At 44.2% G+C, this 22,122-nt stretch overlaps 1 protein-coding gene across 10 annotated transcripts in view; it reads right to left on the bottom strand.

Annotated features, from left to right (window-relative positions):
• The window catches only part of PIANP (PILR alpha associated neural protein), a 44,596-nt gene extending 28,990 nt beyond the window's left edge, over window positions 1-15,606 (bottom strand). The window contains exons 1-3 of one of the 10 annotated variants that reach the window (XM_075842955.1): window positions 8,643-8,956; window positions 7,366-7,416; window positions 1,960-2,089 (exon numbers count right to left, since the gene is read on the bottom strand). In XM_075842955.1, coding sequence (XP_075699070.1) covers window positions 1,960-2,051 — 92 coding nt within the window. In that variant the 5' untranslated portion in view covers window positions 2,052-2,089; window positions 7,366-7,416; window positions 8,643-8,956. Of the gene's footprint in view, window positions 1-1,959; window positions 2,090-7,365; window positions 7,417-8,326; window positions 8,405-8,467; window positions 8,558-8,642; window positions 8,957-9,020; window positions 9,040-15,574 lie in introns of those variants that run through there. The other 9 variants (XM_075842954.1, XM_075842956.1, XM_075842962.1 and 6 more) reach the window with 9 other exon arrangements.
• Window positions 15,607-22,122: the final 6,516 nt, after the last annotated feature.

The raw sequence follows: 22,122 nt of genomic DNA, 5'->3' as shown, positions 1-22,122 counted from the left end.
TTTTTATTCTTATGGTCCGTCTCCCAAAGGTAAAAAAAAGATCTTTGGGGGACTTTATTATAATTTTTTTATACTATATGTTTACACTGTAGCTGGGCTGCACAGCAGAGTAGATCAGTCCAGCTATAGGGACTACTGTCTAGTTAGACCCAGCAGCAGCCTCCCACTAACGGCATCCCGGCAATCATGTGACCTATGACATGATCATCGAGACTAATAGACTCTGACCAATACAGGGAGTCACTGACTACCGGGCACCTGACTTTCACCTGCCCGGGCAGCCGGCTAAAGTCTGTGCTGTACATATGCTATGGCGCGGGCTTTCAGGACTAAACCACCCGCCTTTTATATACAGCTGGCGGTTGTCAGTCAGTTACTGATGCGACAATTTATACTCAGATTAATATGAAAATCGTAATGTCTGTAGAGTACCATTCCTCCACCCCAATCTCTAACGTGATTCTCCTAACATCACCTTAACACCCCTCCCCCTACATACTACCTCTGCTTACAGAAAGGGCCGGAATTTATAATGATGCGATTCTAATTATGTTTTCCCTGTATTAAGGACATTCTAGCTTTGCTGACACATAAAACAGAGATTCTAGAACATAAAGTGAACATTCCTGTATTACATCCCACACACTCTCAGTACTTGCATTGCTTCTGAAGGGGTTGTCTGGTTCAGAAAAAAAACCAAAACATTCCTTTAATTTAGAATTTTTATCTATTTGCCGGAAAAAAAGAGCGACTACAAAAATTGTCTCCTCCTCTAGGGAACCCAGCACCTTCATACATTACATGGATAGCCTGTTTATTTCAATGGTCACTGTGTAATACTTAATTTCCCCTGTGGGGGTGCTACAGTAACTTTAAACTCTTTCTGCTGGGTTCTCACAAAATGGGCAAACTCTTTGAGCCGCATGTTTACCTTTGAACACAATTTTACATATAGATATCATGTACATAAAAGATTGAGACACCTTGTAAATATTACTTATGTTGTACCTGTCTGTATTATACTCTGGAGCTGCATTCACAATTCCGATGGTTGTTATTGGAAACAATCATCAAGTTTTTTTTTACAGAGACACCCCTAACAGTTTAGATGAGCTCCTATAATACGGGAGGGGAGAAGGAGTTAGCTTTTCTACATCAGATATTGTAGCACTGGTGGCCGCTGTTCGCTGCTATCCGGCTTCCTCTAGTGGCCACCAGCATCTATTACCTTCTTGCCGGCATCCTGCTCCTCCTCCCCGGGGAGGCCGGCATGTACTGCTCCCGTCTGTGTCTCGCTCCTGTAGGGACCACTATATTCTTCCCTAACCTATCCCTGTTCTCCCTGTCCTACTTAAGTCCATCTTGCCCTCCTTCTTGTGCCTGAGCGTTGGGTGTCTACCCATGTTAGTTTAGCAAATGGTCCCTTAGCTGTATCCTGTTCCAAGTGTTCCCGTTTCCTGTATCCCATATCCAGTAATTGTGTTGGTTCCTGAGCAAAGTCTAGCGTTGGAGTCGAGTTCATCATCTGCCACGCCAAGTGTCATCTGCCACGCCAGATGTCATAGGTGCCAAATGTCTTCTGTGCGAAGTGTCTTCTGTGCCACGTGTCATCTGTACCAAGGAATCTGCTACGCCAAAGTGTCTGCTACGCCACGTGTCTGTCAGAATTTCTATACAGGTACTCGAGTTCTAAAGACTTTCATTGAGTGTAGTTTGGCCAGCTGCTACTCCGCTACGGCGGAGCGGCCTAGTGGGTCCATATACCCCCAGAGCCGTGACCGATATCCTATAACAGATACAGGACTTGGGGAAAAGATGACACTTCCCAGAATGCAAATCACCAGAGCAAGCTCTGTACAAACACTGAACCAGTAGAGAATATTGGGAGATTTGAGCTCTGAAGCATGCAGAATTGTGAATGCAGCTTTAGAGTGTTCACTCGGCACACTGTAGCATTACCTTTCTACAGACATTGCGTTATTTCTTCTTGATACTTTGGACACTCGAAGCTCGTCCCCATCAAACTGACATTCTAGTTGCTTCCACCGCATTGTGCATTCTATCACTGCTCCTGCTAACAAACTACTTTCTAAAATAGCAAAAAATTGAAATTCTAGAATAAATTCATCACCCGGTACACACGCTCACATATTTCATTTTCTATTACTTCCACTTACTAAGCAATCTAACATTTGTGCCTTCTAATATTGTAGCATTCTCTATACCCTGAGCATTCTACCATTGCTTCCCTACTATGTGAGCATTCTAATAATACTTGCTGCTATGCTGGGTAGTGTAACATTGATTGCCCACGGAATGGGCATTTTACCATAGCTGCCACGCATCCACATAATATTGTTCTCTGATATTCCGGATATTCTACTCGTACATCCCCATAGAGTGAGCTTTCTAATTATTTACCTTCATTCTGCTTCCTGATAGCCCAACTTTGTGAGCACTTAAGCATTGCTGCTCTCTACCGCATATATCGAAGCATTGCCCTCCCATTAGCAATCTCATATTAACCCCTGACATTCTAAGATCTCTTCTTACACTCTGCGCATTCTATTCTGGCCTGACCTACTACTTACAGTGAGCACTCTAAGGCTATGTTCACACGGAGTATTTAGCGGGAGGAATATCTGCCTCAAAATTCCGTTTGGAACTTTGAGGCAGATTTTCCTCTCACTGCACGCCGATTTTCGCGCCGTTTTTCGCCCGCGGCCATTGAGTGCCACGGGCATAAAACAGCGCGAAATACGCTTTCTCTGCCTCCCATTGAAGTCAATGGGAGGTCAGAGGCGGAAGCGCCCGAAGATAGGGCATGTCGCTTCTTTTTCCCGCGAGGCAGTTTTACTGCTCGCGGGAAAAAGATGCCGACGCCTCCCATTGAAATCAATGGGAGGCGTTCTCGGGCCGTTTTTGCCGAGTTTTGCGACGCGGTTTACGCGTCAAAAAACTCGGCAAAATACTCCATGTGAACATAGCCTAACCCTGCCTGGTCTGACATGCCAATATTTATTTCCAAGACTATAAAGTTGCTTCTCATTAAGTTGGACATTCTAACATTTCTTCCACAGACGAGGGCCATTCTGATCTCTGATTTAATATTATACCCTGTATATTGTACAATTTCTACCCCACACCCTCTGCGCATTCTACCATTGCATATGCGACGTACTGTAGATGGTCTAGTATTGATTGTTCTCTAAGTCTGAACATGTCTATACATGATTCTATCACCACTTTGCTGCCGACTGGATATTAGATACTCTCACTTATTATTTTTTATCTATGTAAACCTTCAAAAGTGATTATTTTCTTTTAATAAAAATGTGTATCAGTGTGTTTAGTGCAGCTTTCGAATTCATTTTTATTTTTTTTTTTATAATTTTTACTTTTTGAGATACAGCTTCTTTGTATCCTGTATACAGAGCAGCTGTATCTAGCACCGTCAGGTCAGCGGGGCTAACGTGTTCAGTGACAGCGGGTCCTGTGTGTCTCTAAGGGTATGTGCACACGAGAAGTGCCTTTTACGTCTGAAAAGACAGACTGTTTTCAGGAGAAAACAGCTGCCTCGTTTCACACGTAAATGCTCCTCCTCGTATTATGCGAGGCGTCTTTGACGCTCGTAAATCTTGAGCTGCTCTTCATTGACTTCAATGAAGAACGGCTCAAATTACGTCCGAAAGAAGTGCCCTGCATATAATGTATATAAGTGTCCTGCATATAATGTATATAAGTGTCCTGCATATAATGTATATAAGTGTCCCGCATATAATGTATATAAGTGCCCTGCATATAATGTATACAAGTGCCCTGCATATAATGTATATAAGTGTCCTGCATATAATGTATATAAGTGTCCCGCATATAATGTATATAAGTGTCCTGCATATAATGTATATAAGTGTCCCGCATATAATGTATATAAGTGCCCTGCATATAATGTATACAAGTGCCCTGCATATAATGTATATAAGTGTCCCGCATATAATGTATATAAGTGTCCTGCATATAATGTATATAAGTGTCCCGCATATAATGTATATAAGTGCCCTGCATATAATGTATATAAGTGTCCCGCATATAATGTATATAAGTGTCCCGCATATAATGTATATAAGTGTCCTGCATATAATGTATATAAGTGTCCTGCATATAATGTATATAAGTGTCCTGCATATAATGCATATAAGTGTCCCGCATATAATGTATATAAGTGTCCCGCATATAATGTATATAAGTACCCTGCATATAATGTATATAAGTGTCCTGCATATAATGCATATAAGTGTCCTGCATATAATGTATACAAGTGTCCCGCATATAATGTATAGAAGTGTCCCGCATATAATGTATATAAGTGTCCCGCATATAATGTATATAAGTGTCCCGCATATAATGTATATAAGTGTCCTGCATATAATGTATATAAGTGTCCCGCATATAATGTATATAAGTGTCCTGCATATAATGTATATAAGTGTCCCGCATATAATGTATATAAGTGTCCTGCATATAATGTATATAAGTGTCCTGCATATAATGTATATAAGTGCCCTGCATATAATGTATATAAGTGTCCCGCATATAATGTATATAAGTGCCCTGCATATAATGTATATAAGTGTCCTGCATATAATGTATATAAGTGTCCTGCACTTCTTTGCCGAGGCAGTCATTTTACGCGTCGTCGTTTGACAGCTGTCAAACGACGACGCGTAAATGACAGGTCGTCTGCACAATACGTCGGCAAAAGCATTCAAATGAATGGGCAGATGTTTGCCGACGTATTGTAGCCGTATTTTCAGACGTAAAACGAGGCATAATACGCCTCGTTTACGTCTGAAAATAGGTCGTGTGAACCCAGCCTGACAGTTGATAACTTAGATGTGATCGATTTACAGGTGGATCCACGCAAGACCCGCTGTCACTGAATCTGTCAGTCCAGCTGACCTAACGGATTCAGGTCTCGGCACTAGAAACAGCTGATCTATAGACAGGATACAAAGCAGCTGTAGCTCAAAAAGTAAAAATAATTTTTAATAAGAACTAATTAGAAAGTTGCACCAAACTCATTGATAGACTTTTTTTTTTTTTAGAAAATAAAATCGCTTTCGAAGGTTTACACAGCCTTTAATATGCTGGAACATTGACTGATCTAAAAATGGACCCTTTCCCATATATATTGGGGGAGATGAATCAAAGCTGAGCAAAGGAAAACTGGATTAGATTCCAGCTCTCATTTTTTGGCACCAGTTTTAATGCATCTCCCCCCATTGACTAACATCTGTCATCAAACAGCACATTGTAACATTATTTCTCTACATTAAAGTGAATTTCCACCTTTGAACACCGTTTTATTTTAGATCTAAAATTCAAGATATTCTCACATTTATAATACAGGGGTGGCAGCTTCCGTTTTCTGAAACAGAGTTCCGAAAACCTTACTTTCCCTCATACAGCTCTTCCACCCAGGGGATCCTTAGGAGTTTAATGAATACAGATTTATTATTGAGTTCAATGAGAGGTGTATTAATCTACATGCAGTGAGCTCCCCCTAGTGGTGGTTGCAGGCAGCAAGAATGCTATCATTTAAAGGGGTTGTCCAGTTTTAGCACAATAAAGTTATTTTTTGTACAACTTAAAGTTATACAACTTTTTCAATATACTTTCTGTATTAATTCCTCATGCTTTTCAAGACCTCGGCTTGTTGTTATTCAGTAGAAACCTTCATTGTTTACTTTTAAGTGGATACAATTCCATCCATGGTCATGTGATGGACACACAGGTGCTGGAATCGTTAGAAGACACAGCTCTGATACACATACTGTAACGAGACATGCACCTGTCTGTCCATCACATGACCATGGACAGAATTGTATCCACTAAAAGTAAACAATGAAGGTTTCTACTGAATAACAACAAGCAGAGGTCTTGGAAACCCTAAAAAAGGAATACAGAGAGAAAACTGTATAACTTTTAATTATACAGAAAAATAACACTAATTTGCTGAAACCAGACAATCCCTTTAACTCTGACTTTGTTAAGGGAAGCAGGGTATTTGGAACTCTGTATCAGGAAAGGGGAACTCCAACCCCTATAAAAATATGCTATGAATTTAATCAACAGAAATTTGGATTGAGATAAAAAAAAAATGGTGATCAAAGGTGAACATTCACATTAAGCATTCTAAACTTTCTACCCCAAGCATTGCACACTCTAGGTTTGCTTCCCTACGCATTCTACTATTGCTTCCCTACACACTGGGCATTGTAAGAACTTTCTGCCCCACAATCTGACATTACTTTACTTAACCTTTACCAATGCTCTTCCTCATTGGACTTTATATCATGCATACAACACATTCTGACATTGTTTTCCTCCATGAGGCACTCTAATCCCTCTACCTGTGCTTGCCTCCTGAGCACTCGACACATTCTAACTTCATTCCTAGCACCCAGGACATTGCAACATTGTGTCACCATATGTACAGCACATTCTAACGTTATGTCTTCGTATTAGGCATTCTAATCGTTGTACCTCAAACCCTGCACATTCTAGTTATCCCTTCCTAAACACAAGGCATTCTAATATTCCTTACTTACATCCTCGGCTTCGTATCACATTATGTCACTATGTAAACAGCACCTTCTAACATTGTATCCCCACATAAAGCATTCTACCTCACAAATCACAACATCTGTTTTCTTCTCTGTACATTCTAATTTTGCAAACATTGTTTCCCTACATGAGGCATTCTAATTTTATCGATCTCAATCTCTATACGTTGTTTTCGTCACACTTTCGTCATTGTCTCTGATCGTTCTACCTCCAGCACTGCGCACTCTATTTTTGCTTTTTTGAACACTCTAATTACGCTTTCCCATAGAATCAGCATTCTACCATCGCTTCCTCCAAACACCTAAAGTCCTATTATTGTATGATGAACATTCCCAAATGAGTCTAATAGACTAGATTTTATATATGCCAATATACACCGATATAAATACACTCTTATATACCAATGTATACCTCTTCTATACGCCCAAATCAATATGCATATATCCTATAAACCCCTATAGACACATCCTATACACATATATAGAAACTTATATATCTAAACACACATGTATACATCATATACATCTATATATACCCAACCTATAAATCCTAACCCATATATATAGGTCTACAGTTCTCTATTGCGTCTAAACTCTCTATAGTCATTCATCACTATAACCATACATTGATCTTACTCTGCTTAAATTAACTCTTACAATGCTATTCCGTAACGAACTGCCATTATATTACCCCCCCCCCAATCTTAGACTATTTACCCCATTGTATGATCTTACATACCACTTCATGTTGAACCGCACAGAGTTAACCCCGAGACGAGATGATCATTGCCTGCGGGTTGAAGATTCAGTTAGACAGAGACAACTGTAGAATAGCCTACACTTCCCTGGTAACACATTATTATCTAAATGATCATTCCGGACCATCCCTCATTCTTCGCGAACCCTCCCAATATGATCATAAATATCCTCTGTACCCTAATAACTGCAAGTGGGAGCTTGGAAGAAAAAAAAACTATTGCAATAACATCATTATAACATGTTATATAAAGCAGGGGCGTAGCTAAGGGGGGCTGGGTGCCAGGGGGTGCCAACAAGCTACTCTGCCACGGTCGGCGTAGTTAGATACAGGGCTGGGGCATTGAACTGAATTTTTGCCCCTGGTGAAGAAATGCCTAGCTACAACTAAGGTCATTCAGTGTAGGTAAATGCGGGTACATCGATGACGTAAAAAAAATATAAGGAGAGGAAACTCAATCAATAATGTCAGGTTGTCTTTACTCTCATCTTAAAGTTCGGGTTGATTCGCATGTGGAGGTTTTGATCAGGTTTTTTTTATGCAGTTTTTGAAGCCAAAACCAGGACAATCCATCCTTTATACCTTCTCTCCTTTTATGATCCAGAGCTGCATAACAAAAACTGCAGGTGTGAATACCCCCTTAAACATAAGCAGACTATAGAGGTGGTTACTGGAGATCTGCACTTGGTTTACTTTGCTGCCATTGTAGCACCACAGGCGTCTGAGCTGGCACTTGTAGTTCTACAGACAGGTCTGTTGTCTCCACTTCTTAGGGGGTGAGTGAAGATTCCTCCCCACGTTGTTACTTTGTATCACACCTTGTGATGATGGCACCAATGTATCTGTACACAATGCAACTAGTGGTGTCCCTAGCACTAATACACAATGCTAGACACCCACCAAGTCACTGACACACCCACAAAGCGTGCACTGCCACACACACCCCAAGAGCTGCAGCAACACACCCGGCGGGCGCACCGCCACATGCACAACAGGTGGACGCCCGGAGCTCCGGAGCAAAGATGGAAATCTCTTCCCAGTGAACCTCCCCCACGACATAGGTGCACGCAGCCGGTGCTCTGACCTCCGTGCTGGGGTGCAGGCTGGTTTTGGGGTGCAGAGGATGACGCGTCTTGCTCTGTCTGGCAGGATGACTGCGCTCTCTCTCTCTCTGTCTCTCACACTCTCTCCCTCTCTCTCTCTCTCTCCCTTCCTTCCACTCCTATTATCTCTCTCCCTCCCTCGCAGACTGTCTCCACCTTTCTCTCTTCTTGCTCTTTACCCTTCCTTGTCCACTGTTGCATGCAAGATGCAACATTCTGCAGCAGTATCCTGGGAACAGGGGGGGGGGGGAGTGACGCTCTGCAGGGAGAGCTCCTTGGCCGAGATGGTTTGGGAGGCAGCGGGTTAATAGAGGGATTGCAGAAGGGGTTAATGGCGAGATGCTCTGCAGAGACAAGACATTGTGTACGGAGGAGAGGAAGCGTCTCCTGTATCTGCCTCAGTCTGTCTCATTCATGGCTCAGTCTGTGACTGTCTCTTTCTCTCTCTACAGCACTTTCTGAGTCTCTCTACATCCACCCCCCACCCGTCTTTTTTCTAGTTAGCCGTCTCCTTGTAAGATGCCTAGAGGTTACCATGGAGACAGAGGAGAGCGCATCTCTGCTGCCAGCTGTCTCCTGCCACCCCAATGTCTCTCCGCACACTGCTGTCTGTCTGTCTCTTATCTTGCAGGTCTGTCTGTCTTGTCTTCTCCTCCCCTGTTCTCTGTCATGGTTTTTAGTCTCTCAAATCATTGCACAAATGTCCTGTCTCTGTGGACTGGGTCTAGATGCAAATGGCTGTCTATTCCCAAGGTGTCTGTCAGTCTGTCTCATATCCCTTCCTGGTCCCATTCTTCTTGTCTGTCCCTTCTTCGCCTGTCCCTGTAATATTGCATCATATGTCTGCCTCATGTCTCTTCTTCAGGCCCTGTGGTTCGGTTTTGCGTGTCTCATATCTGCGTAGTTACATTGTAAGGTCCATCACGTTCAGCCCTACACCCTCCCTCACCTGTGGGGCATTCTGCTACCACAAATGTGGGCCACCCCACCCCCCCGTGACCCATGAATGCGGACAATGTGGCTGGCATCCTTTATGTAAGCCGTCTCGTCATCATCATCTTTGTTGACATCCGTCTCAACCTTTGTAGGAACTTTGATAACGCCCTCTGTGGGCACTCGATCATCGTCTTGACATTCACCTGAACCCTCTGTCTGGGCACTTATTAATGTCCTGTGTTGACATTCAGCTAAACGCTCTATGTGGGCACTTCGACCAGAAGATATTTTATGTTAATTCTCGTACGTGGGCACTGCGATAACGCCCTCTGTCTACAATCACTGATCTATGTTGACATTCACCGGAGCCCTCTATGTGACTATCATTTTTCAGGGCACTCATTGATCGTCTGTCTTGACATTCACTTGAGCCCCGTATGTGGGCACTTGTTCTGTATTTATATTCAAGTGGGCCCTCAATGTGGGCACTCTGATTCCAATATTAAATGGTTTATGTTGATACCAGAATCCTGTATGCGGCCACTTTGATAATGCCCTCTGTGGGCACTCATTGATCTTCTATGTTGACATTTACCTAAACGCTTCATGGGCATAGCCTTATTTTACCCTGTGAGGACACATGATTTGTGTAATATGGACCAGGGCACTGTACGTGGACACTTTGATAATGCCATCATTGACTTTCTATGTTGATATTCACCTAAAAACTCTATGGTGAAGGGGCCCCATAGCAAAAATAAAAATGGGCCCCTGTCTGGTGCTGGTTAACACTACCACACCATGGAGCCGCCTACGATAGGACTTGTGGGTTCTTTGCCCCTCACCGTTTCATAATCCTTGGGTTAACACCCCACCTCCTTATTAGCTAACGTTTTAGTACCTGTGGAGAGCGGATCCCTGTACAGGTGCTCACCACCAATTTAAGGTATGTAGCCCACTTGATTTGGGCCCCCTTTTTCCAGGGGCCTAATAGCGGCTACATGGTCTCTCTCTATGCTACGACGCCCGTGTTGGGGACACTCCAGTGTATTACGGCACTCATAAGTATTTGTCTGATATGCTGACGGTCACCTGCACCCTACGTGGGGGTTACTCTTCTATCTAGACTGTACAAGTTACCCTGATACACCATATGGTCCTTTGCATGGGCTCTCTCCTGCACCCACTGTGTGTGGGCACTTACCTGGCTCCTCTACATTTACAGTACCCTTCAAAATCTCTCGACACCAGATACATCTTGTCTAGGGATGTAGCTATATGTGGTGCAGAGGCAGTAGTCACACCGCGGCCCTGATGCCTGAGGGGTCCAATAGGCCCCCAATGCTACATACAAAGGCACCAGTATTACAAATGGCACATGGTAGTTGGGGGCCATGTTACAGATTATGCACTGGGACCCAAGAGCTTCAAGTTAGACCTCTGTTCTCATCCAAAAATCCATGTAGGAGCTGTAATGGCGGCCATATTGGTTTTTAACCACCCGACAGAGATTTTTCCTTTTAGTCACCTGGTTTTGCCAACCACCTCAGGGTGTGTTGATGACTGGGGGGGCTGATCCGTAATTGTGGTCTAATTGTCCACACATCATACAATGGGCACTGCCAGCTGTACATCCACAGCGGGTATCACTTTAATAAGGTGGCATGGGATATCTCGTACTTGTTGTTCGCAGGGCGTCTGAGTCTGATATCATCTGCAGCCAATCACTATATTTCCCAGCAGGATCATTGAAGGAAAATGATACCCCTCTGAATAAGTTCTCATTGCCTTGACGCGGCACATATAGTCCTTGAAGGAGAAGATTTTTTTTTTTTCACGTCCATTGTAAGTTATTGCTAATTTTATGCAGCTGCTTCCAAGAATTGAATGAGTCGGTGAATGAATTCATGTTCGGTTCGTCGACAGCGCAGCACAAACTGCGTCCCCCCCACACACTGGCTGGGGGGTCTTTCTTTCTCCCCTGACATAAGCCTCGGCTTTCAGCCTATGTCTTACTTCCCCGTTCTCTGCCTACATCGCCTCTTTCAATTAATAATATTCGTCTTACATAACATTCGCCGTGCGGCAGAGGAAGCAAGGAACACATTGCGGGAACACAAGGAAGGCCCGGCTTGTGGGCTCACAATCTGTGTGGCTTCCTACAGTATCATCGCGTCCTTTCACGTTGGTCCCAGACTTGTCATTACGCTTCCTTTCTCCTCCATCTGCTGCAGTGATTAGTGTTATTTCTATATGGTGGACCTCTCCGCCTCGTGTTATGTAGAGCTGGGCGCCAGGAGGGGACGATCGGAACTGCTTATTAAGAATAATGAAAAATATGGGATAAAACCGGCCACAAACCCTATGAGAGTGTCATCATCCCTGGAAATCATCCCACACAGTTAAAGGAGAACTCCATTATAATAATGGATCACTAATTAGTTATCCTTAGAAGAGCTGTTCTTGATGTGCAGGGTTGGACTAGGAAGGGTTGGCTACCTACCTACCTACCTACCACCAACCATACCCAGTTACATCAGCTATATACCCAGTCTCCCACTAGACGTCTATCTACTCTCCTCTTAACGCCGAGTACCTACCCCTCCCCCCACCAGACACATTACTGTACGACGGCTACCTGTATACCCTGCTCCCACTGTGCATAACTTACCACTACCCTCCAGCTACCGGACACCAGCTACCTACCTACTCCCTCACAGGAGAGCAGCTACCTACCTACTCCCCCACTGGACACCAGCTACCTTCCTACTCCCTCACACGACACCAGCTACCTACCTACCCCCCCACTGGACACCAGCTACCTACCTACTCCCCCACTGGACTCCAGCTACCTACCTACCCCCCCACTGGACACCAGCTACCTACCTACCCCCCCCCACTGGACACCAGCTACCTACCTACCCCCCCACTGGACACCAGCTACCTACCTACCCCCCCACTGGACACCAGCTACCTACCTACACACTGGACACCAGCTACCTACCTACCCCCCCACTGGACACCAGCTACCTACCTACCCCCCCATTGGACACCAGCTACCTACCTACACACTGGACACCAGCTACCTACCTACTCCAAAATGTAAATCTTAACTTAAAGAGATTCAATGCAAAAATCTGATTAATGGTGTGATCGCTGCCGAGCTACTTTTCCCTTCTCTGCTGTCAGCACAGGGACAACTCAGCTTTGACCGGAACAGCTGAATCATTTGGGATAGACTGGTTGCTATGGATACAATGTGACAGACACAGCTTTTAATACGATGTTGTCAGGCAGCGAGTCGTTAGCAACCAGTCTGTGTCAGATTACTCAGGTCTCGGCTCACTGAACTGGAAGCCGCGCCAGTTTTATCACGTAAAGCCGTATTAAGCAGATTTTTGTGATGATAAATGTGGTGGAGATACAATGCCTCTTCTGTTTGGCCTCATTCACACGCGTGTGAATCTGGTCCGTGTGTGTTGCGTTATGCATCAGCGTGTTTTGCGAGGGGCATGCGATAATCACGCACTCGCAAAGCACATTTTTTTTAAAATTATTTTCAATTGAATTGAGGCGCATCCGTGTGTGTGCTGTCCGTGGTTTTCACGCACCCATTGACTTCAATGGGCGCGTAGGTGCGTGAAAACGCACCAATATAGGACATGCAGTGAGTTTCACGCAGTGGACTCTCGAAATCATTGGTAATGCCTCAACTATCGTTCCCCCAGTAATTCTATAGTATCGAAGGTGACCGCAAGAGCGTGAAGCTCCATCTTGGTCAAGTGTATTTTATAGTGCTGCAGTCTTATGAGAGTGGGCCAGGTGAGGACTTGAACCCGGGCGTGACTGTGAACTCCGCACCCCTATAGCTATGTCATTAAGCTGTCACCTCTGGCGGCGGGGTTTGTTGCTAGGCAACAGCCAAGCTTAATCAGGTGCCGCAGAGGAACCTGTTTGTTTGCAGGTACTTTTTATTAAAGGGGTTGTATAGGATTAGAAGAACATGGCTTTCTTCCAAAAACAGCGCCACACCTGTGCGCAGGTTGTGTGTGATATTGCAGCTTAGCCCTATTGAAGCTGAGCTGCAATACCAGACACAACCCATGTACAGGAGTGGCGCTGATTCTGAAAGAAAGCACCAAGTTTTCTAATCCTGGATGCCCCCTTTATTACTTTCTTATCTTTTTTTAACCTTTTCTTTGCCGCTAAACTGGATGGCCTTTGGTGGAAGCCGAGCCCGGCAGTATGGAAAACCAGATACCTCAAAAAACATCACCCCTTTATTTCAATGCAGCAGACTTACAATTCAAAAGAGGCACAACTAGAATTATTAGGGCCCCAAGTCAATGCCCCGATAAAGGATGTATAGCGTACTTGCCAACAGTCCCGTTTTTTTATGAGATTGTCCTGCTGATTACTACAAAGGGGCGGGACTTTGACATTTTGCATAAAAAGGGGCACTTCTTGCAGTTTGGGGGTGTTCCTTGTTGAAACAGGGCGGGGCTTACAAATGTCCCACGATTTGGGATTTAAATGTTGAAAAGTATGGGATAATAGTGTGAGATATCGGAACTTCTGCACAAAGTAAATCCCACATAGTATAACTAGATAGCGGAAAAAGGAACAACGTCCTGCACCTGAGTGGGCTCCCTCAACCACTAGGGCTAGTGTAACGCCTATGGCTGGGAATATCTACTCTCATGGCAACCCGGGTGCGAAAGTCTGCACCCCCTCAAATGACATCATCGTGTTCCCACGTGGCGATCAACCTGAAAACACTCACCCGGTACTGACCAACCTTCCTTGGAGCCCCCACACAATGGTCTCGGTCGTTTTTTTTTTAAGAAATGCCATTTTAACCCTCTCCTGACTTTTGCCACATTTATGAACCAGATTTGCATATTCGCATAATTACAATGAAAATGTTCTGCATTCAGGCGGTCTGTCAGCCGCCCCCCACCGGGTGTGACTACAGTGATCCTCTCCTGGCTCAACCCCAGATTCATGAGCAAGAAAGATGTGCGGCGCCCACAACAGAAATGACTGCGTCTGCTGGCCGAGGCGCCGCTTATGTGCGAATACGCAGGAATCGATATTACAGCACGGAGGGCACATTAGACCCATGACACAGTTGGTTAGTTTGGAAAAGTAGAAGCGGCGAGAGAGAACAGATTGTCACAGCAGAAGACAAGGAAAAGCTCGAAGTGCTTCAGTGCAGTAAATGAGCCATTATTTCACTGATCAAAAGCCGACAAGAGAGAAACCGAGGCTTCCAGCCTGTCACGTTCATTAGCTGCCTACCCTCCAGCCCGCCAAAATCAGCACCGACCACTCTATTATTTTTAGATTACAAATTATACGGGCCTCCAAATTGTGCAGCGCATGTTGATTTATCCACAAAACCCAAGAATCCAATTATATCTGATCCTAGGAAAGCTGGGTGACCACAATATCACCGTTACAGACCCCATAGGAACCGCTACTCAGCGTCCTCGGGATCCCGAGACATAAATCTGCCTAGTAATACAGGAAAACTTGGATTGTAACGGTTATTGACTAGGCAGATTTGTCATTCAGGGAACTGGGAAAGCTGGGTAATAGTAAGTTTGCCATTACAGGTGCCATAGCCAAAGCCGGCCTTAGGTTGGTTGGTGCCCTGTGCTTTTATTTCTATTAATCCCAAATTATAGTGTACCATATAGTGCCCAAGTAATACAATCATACAGTGCCCACATAACACTGCCCAATCTATAAACTAGGAACGAAGCTGCATCCTGGACAGTGGCGCCCCCTTCAGTAGTGACAGGTGAGATGCTCACAGGTTGTAAATAAGTCTGGCCCTGTGGACCCACTACTGACCTTTGAAAAGTAAAAGAGGTACAAGGCCCCAGTACCCTCCAGATTTCCAGTCACAAATGCACCCCAGAACCCAAGCCCACCCTTACCTATTTGTTTCCTGCACTTCGTCTAACCCAGGCCCTTCAGCGACACTTTACGTGGTGATGATGATGTCATGCATGACATCATCATGTGACACACGGCTGGGGGCCCAGTGCAGCGCTACCAATTTCCTGATGGATTAAAGAAGCCCTCCAGAGGAAAAACAACTTTCCATCCTCACTTTACGCTTCTTTTCTATATACTGTACTTACTTTTTAACTGCTATCTTGCCTGCGTTTAGAAAAAGCCTCCATCTCGATTCTTAGATTTCCCCAGCTTTCTCTTCCTTTCTGCTTTGCTATCAATCCAATGATGCTTCAGCACAGCATCACATGACCAGCTACAGACCATACCATTTCTGCATGCTGGGGACACGGATTATCATTCTCTCTATATTCTCCTAAATAAGCTGAGAAACCATAAGTATACAGACAGGGAGGCTGCACTATATTCTTCTACACCTGTGTGACATGAACCTGTGTAAGTATCAGTAGTATCTGATGATAGAAGTCTCTGCCCCCCCCCCGTGTGATACTAGTGGGGTACAGGAACTGCTGAAGTCTGTGATGGGTGACACACAGATCTCCATAGACTCAAGTAGAGAAAGTAGTCACCGGAGCCTGATTCACACTGCTGCTAAGCAACCGTCCCAGTCTGATATATAGAGATAAAGAACAAGGGAGAGACTGACACATGGAACACCAGAATGGAGCACATGGGTAAGTTTGGTTGAGACCGGAGTGTCCCTTTAAGCAATCCTGGTGTCATCCAGCTTTCCCGGAGTCTTCAAAGGAAAATCGACCTCACTGTGGACTGATACAGCAGCAGAGTGGAGGGAAATGTGGAGGGAATGTAAATCGAGATGTAAATGCACCCTATTTGCCATTCAGGGGTCTGGGAAAGCTGGGTGACAACCTCTATGGAAGCTGTAATGGCATCTGCAGTTGTCACCCAGCTTTCCTAGATGCTGATAGAACTAAGAAGGGGGAAAATAAAATTATTACAGCAGAGACGACTAAAGATATGATATTATTCTTATGGGGATTAATTCATTTTTTTTCGGGGGGCGCGCCTTAAAGGGGTATGCCCATCTCGGACATTTATGGCATATCCACAGGATATGCCATAAACGTCCGATAGATTTGAATCCCACATCTGGGACACGCACAGTCTCCAGATTGGGACCCCCTAACCCTTACCTCCTGCTGCTGAGTTTTCCGGAGACAGACTAATGCTATGCTGTTTCCAGAACTCCCATAGAAATGAATGGCAGTTATGGATACAGAGTAGCGCTGCGAGATTCCCGCAACTCATAACCCGGTGGCCGAAACCCAGCGACAGAAGGTAGGACGGGGATCAGTGGGGCCCGTTCTAGAAGTGGGACCCGCATCTATCCGACATTTATGACATATCTGCAATATCCCTTTAAAGTGGTAGTACCCGAATACACATTGTATACAGATAGAAGAACAACCCAATAAGGAGTGTTCCCTTTCCTCTTTCGGAATTTCAAATGATTCAATAAGATAAAGTGATTGTTTTGAATGAAGAGAATGGGGGGTTAATATTTGTCGCGCATGTAAATCTGCGCAGCATCAGATGCGGCTTTCTACAAAGGATGGCGAGCGGGCTGTCTCGAGGGAGCCGCGTCCGGCGTTCTGTTTGGTGGAGATAAGAGAGTGAAATGCTGTGTTCTGCCTATGGCTCTCCAGCTGCTGCAGCAGGTGAGACGCAAATATCCACTTCTGTTCTAAACTATACAGAGCTGAAGCGGTCGTGACAAGAGCAATAGAGAAACCACAGGTTATCTACAGCTGGTCTCCAAAAATAGTGATGAACATATTGTATAATGAAAAGTTCTGCAGCTTTCTAATATATTTTGCATTTCGATTCCTCACCATTTGCAAAATCTGTGCTTGCTGTCAGTGAATGGGAACATTATTGTTTAAAACCAGTGGCTGAAAACCTAATACTTCTCACAGCTGAGAGTTGGTCACAATTGTATCCAGTCTAGACGGATGCATTTTACCTGCCCTGATACATTGTAGCAAACTATCAGAAGAGGAAAATAATCTGTGCTGCTGCTGTGTTTAGCTCAGAGAGGATTGTCTGGACTGGATACAATTGTAACGCTGGCTCTAGCCTAGTTGCATAGTATATTGGAGTTTGAGGTAGTCTGAAATCGACCTCCTGTCCCTTCAGAGGCTCAGGCTGCTGCTTTTCCTCTCCTCCATGCTTTACACCGCAGGCCTGCTTGTTGAGATTGGCTGTTGTGTATCAGGAGGAAGAATTTCTATTACAGCAAGAACAGAATGATTATGAAGTACAAGCAAATTAATTGGTGCAAGTTTTTGGTTTTCTGCCCCACAATTTCCAGGAAGCAAACCACAGGCCTGAAAAGACCTACGTGCCTAGAGAGAATGAAGACGAGGGTGACAAACAGGTAAGTAAACGGGGCACCATGTGGCGCTGGATGCCGCTATTGATAAGAATTATACAGTATACACACGATACTATTATCTTCACAATGTTTAGTGGGAACTTTGTAGGGCAGTTTTATAGGGCACTGTATTTTTACTATCTATAGTATATACAATCATATAACAGGTGTGATTTTGGAGGGGCGGTTTATGAGTGTGGGGGTGTGGCTAGGGCAGAGCTAAAACCTAAGCTGCGTATAAGTCCTCATGCACACGCCCGCATTGGTTTTGCGGTCCGCTAAACCACGGGTCCAAAAAACCTTCACTGTGCATCTGTATGTCATCCGGACTCACGCATCCACAACCATTTACCGATATTCATGAATCTGCAAATCGGGCCTGTAAAATAACTTGTCTTGAGTTTTTGGGGTCCAGATTTGCGGCCCCCACATGGATCCATGTAAAACGCGGTCGTGTGCATGGGGCCATATAAATGATCAGGTCCGCAATTTATCCAAAAGAATGTGGTTAAATTGCGTCCGAAAACGCACGACCGTGGCTTCCTCGATTGGAGTGTTTCCGCTCTGAGGTCTGTCCGATAGGACAATTATTATTTATTTGTTACTTGTATAGCGCCAACATATTCCTCAGCGCTGTACAAAGGTCCACACTTACTGTCCCCATTGGGGCTCACAATCTAAATTCCCCATGAGTATATTTTTTTTGGGGTGCAGGAGGAAACCGGAGTACCCGGAGGAAACCCACGCAAACACAGGGAGAACATACAAACTCCATGCACGTGTCGCCCTTGTGTGGATTTGAGCCCAGGACCCCAGCGCTGCAAGGCAACAGTGCGGACCACCAAGCCACCGTGCTGCCCTATGCAGGGGAGACCACCTTGCAAGCTTTTGGGGGGGGGGGGGGGGGGGAATCACCTTTTGGAAATAAAATGGAAAGACCAGATCGAGACTGGAATGGCTGTAAAAACGACTCAGAGGAAAAATAATGAAAAGGTCAATTCTGTTTGCAATAATAACAATTCCTGCTCGCAGCTCTGGTTATTATTCTTTAGGGACGGCGAGCGCTTCCTCGCCTTTGACAATTAGATGGATGGGAACCGTTTCTGTTGTTCTAATGCATTTTTAATAAGCGTTTCTCCCGGTTTTATTTTTTTTAATATGAAAGATAAAATGTGCAAATCTTGCTGTGCCGGACCTGGAACATTTATGTCAGGGGCCCGAGCTCCAGCGAAGTCCAGGGGCCCCCAGTACTAGAACAAGATTTATGACCCCAAAGTGACTGGATCAGACCCCAAGGTTGTCGTTTATTTCTATAATATGAGGCAGCGAGGACGGACTCACGGGAGGAACTGACTGAGGGAAGCAGCGGTTCTTTGGTTTTGTATTTTTTTGATGATGCGTTTTACCCTATATTATGACATCACGCTCATTGTAAGGCCCAAACCCCCCCCCCCCCCTCTTTACAATAGCAGGGAACCATTGCATAGCAACAGCCCATGTGACTGCTCAGTGACCACTTCTTAGGCTTCAGTGTAATTTATAAAAATATATAATTTGGCAGTAAAATAATTTTGGCGTAGATACTTCCTACATGTGCGGTAAATCGTGCCGTAACCGGTCATTAAAGGGGTTGACCATTTTGGGAAACCCATTTCCATACACCCTATTAGGGGATTCTGAGTTAATATTGGGGGGGTCCTCTGTTGAGGATCCTCATCTCTTGGGCAGTGGTTACATAGAGCGCCTCTCTCGCTCTGGAGGACCTGTCCTGTATTACACAGACAACACATTGATATGAAAGGACACCATGTAATGCTTAATTTCCCCTGTGGTGGCGCTGGAGGAATACTGAACACTTATTAGGTTTCCTCACAGACTACAACTGATCGCTAAGGATCGTAGCAGAGGGACACTTTGTGACCTCATGGTCAAGGGAATCTTCTCACATGTAGGGATTGTCCAAAACAGGGGACCCCATTAAGGTTAGGTCCTTTCAGCCTTTTGTGTGACATTAAGGTCACATTGTGACATCCCAATTGATGATTGTCAATGTGATTACACTACTACATGCGACCGCAACATGACAGCAGTGAAAAATCAAATCTTCTGCATTTTTGGACGCAGATGACAAGTAACTTTTTCAGAATAGTAGCCCCAGCCTTATACACACAGAAGCGTGATCGGGGATGGAGAACACGGCTGCGTTCAGAAATGTAAAGACTGGGGCTATGTTCACACGCAGTAGCAAAATACATCTGAAATTACAGCGCTGTTTTCGCCTGAAAACAGCTCCTGAGTTTCAGACTTTTTTTTTTAACAGCTCGCGTTTTTTACGGCCGTCTTTGAAGCCGTTTTCAATGGCGTCAATGAAAAACATCCCGAGAAGTGTCCTGCACTTCTTTTGACGATCCATCATTTTATGCGCCGTATTTTGACAGCGACGCGTAAAATAAAGGCTCGTGGGAACAGAACATCGTAATTCCCATTGAAAGCAATGGGCAGATGTTTGTAGGCGTATTAGGGGCGTTTTTTCAGGCGTAAAACATCTGAAACCACTGCGTGTGAACATACCCTAATAGTAAAAATCCATTTTGGAGAGCCGGAACAGCAGACTTAGCCCCTTTTCCGCTAGCAATTTGCACCTTTTCTTGACAACCATGACAGACGCCGACTGACATCAGACATCTGTGGGTAAGTTGCGCTGCGGTGTTGGATCTTTTCTGTCATTGTAGGGTGCAATTCACCCAGCCACATTACAGTTCTGCACCCCATTATCAGAAACCCAGATCCAGGCAGAGATCCATCGGCGATTTATTATTTTAATTTACGACATTGTCGTCCAAAACGTCAACCTTCAGAAATTGACCGTGACTGAGTGTAAATCCCTCGTGTACAGTCAACTAAAGTATGTCATGACCAGAGTCCTGTAAAGTCTATGTACACCGTTGAAAAAAATATATATACTAAGATGCGAGTGATAACCCATCATTGGCGCTGACCTGAGGAGTTCGGGTCTCAGTGTAGGATACAGCTGCTCTGTATACAGGATACAAAGCAGCTGTATCTGAGTAAGTTATTTTTAATAAAATGTACAAAGTTGCACAAAACAAAGAGAACAGGTTTCTTGAAAACTATTTATTTATTTATTTTTTTTTAAAGGTGTATGTATCTATTAAAGAGGCTCTCTCACCACATTATAAGTGCCCTATCTCCTACATGATGTGATCGGCGCTGTAATGTAGAGAACAGTGTTTTTTATTTAGAAAAACAATCATTTTTGAGCAAGTTATGAACAATTTTAAATTTTATGCTAATTAGTTTAATGCCCAACTTTTGACCAAGTGTGCCTTGTACAGAGGAGTGTATGACGCTGACCAATCAGCGTCATGCACTTCTCTCCATTCATGTCCAGCTTTTTTCACAGCACAGCATGATCTCACGAGATCACGCTGTGCTGAGAGTACAGATGGACTGTATGGAGAGAAGTGTATGATGCTGATTGGTCAGCGTCATACACTCCTCTGTACAAGGCACACTTGGTCAAAAGTTGGGCATTAAACGAATTAGCATAAATCTAAAATTGTTCATAACTTGCTCAAAAATGATCGTTTTTCAAAATAAAAACCACTGCTGTTCTCTAGATTACAGCGCCAATCACATTATGTAGGAGATAGGACACTTATAATGTGGTGACAGAGCCTCTTTAAAGATCCTACTTTACAACCACCGTTATTGCTCTAATGCAGTGCACCCCAACCAATCACTCAGGAGTCGCTCGTGGCTATAGGGCCCCCTCCGTGGCTCTCCAGCACCCATAGATACTTTTATACATTAGTGGCACAATCGAGGTCATAGAATTACTAGAACTGGTTACCAGAGACAAAAACATATCACTGGCGAGTAAGATCCATATCGCAGGGTCAGGTCTTTAATAAGCTTTTTTTTTTTCCCCCCCTTGTAATATTTAGTCATATTCGAAAATGAAATGCAACTTAGAAAAGCTTTGTCACCTCGGCCCGAATACATCTAAGATACAAAACGAAGCAACTCTGCAAATAGTCCGGAACAAAAAAATAATAAAAAAAAAAAATAAAAAAAAAAAATCTATCTGTTTTTTCTATGCAGCATAGTCCCAGACTACAAACTCTGTATGTAGTCTGATCCTCCCATAATTATTATTATTTTTTTTTATCTACCTCTAATTTCTTACAAACCTACCGATTGCACTGCCCAGCAAGTGGCGCACTGGCTCTGCAGATTCCTCATAAGGGAAGGAGCCACACTCAATTGCTCGTCACCGAGGTGAAGAATCCAACAAGG

Source organism: Rhinoderma darwinii, chromosome 11, assembly GCF_050947455.1.
Source record: "Rhinoderma darwinii isolate aRhiDar2 chromosome 11, aRhiDar2.hap1, whole genome shotgun sequence".
In the NCBI taxonomy this organism is placed as follows: domain Eukaryota; kingdom Metazoa; phylum Chordata; class Amphibia; order Anura; family Rhinodermatidae; genus Rhinoderma; species Rhinoderma darwinii.
The sequence above is the reverse complement of the archived record's forward strand: the minus strand, read 5'-3'. Positions and strand labels throughout refer to the sequence as shown.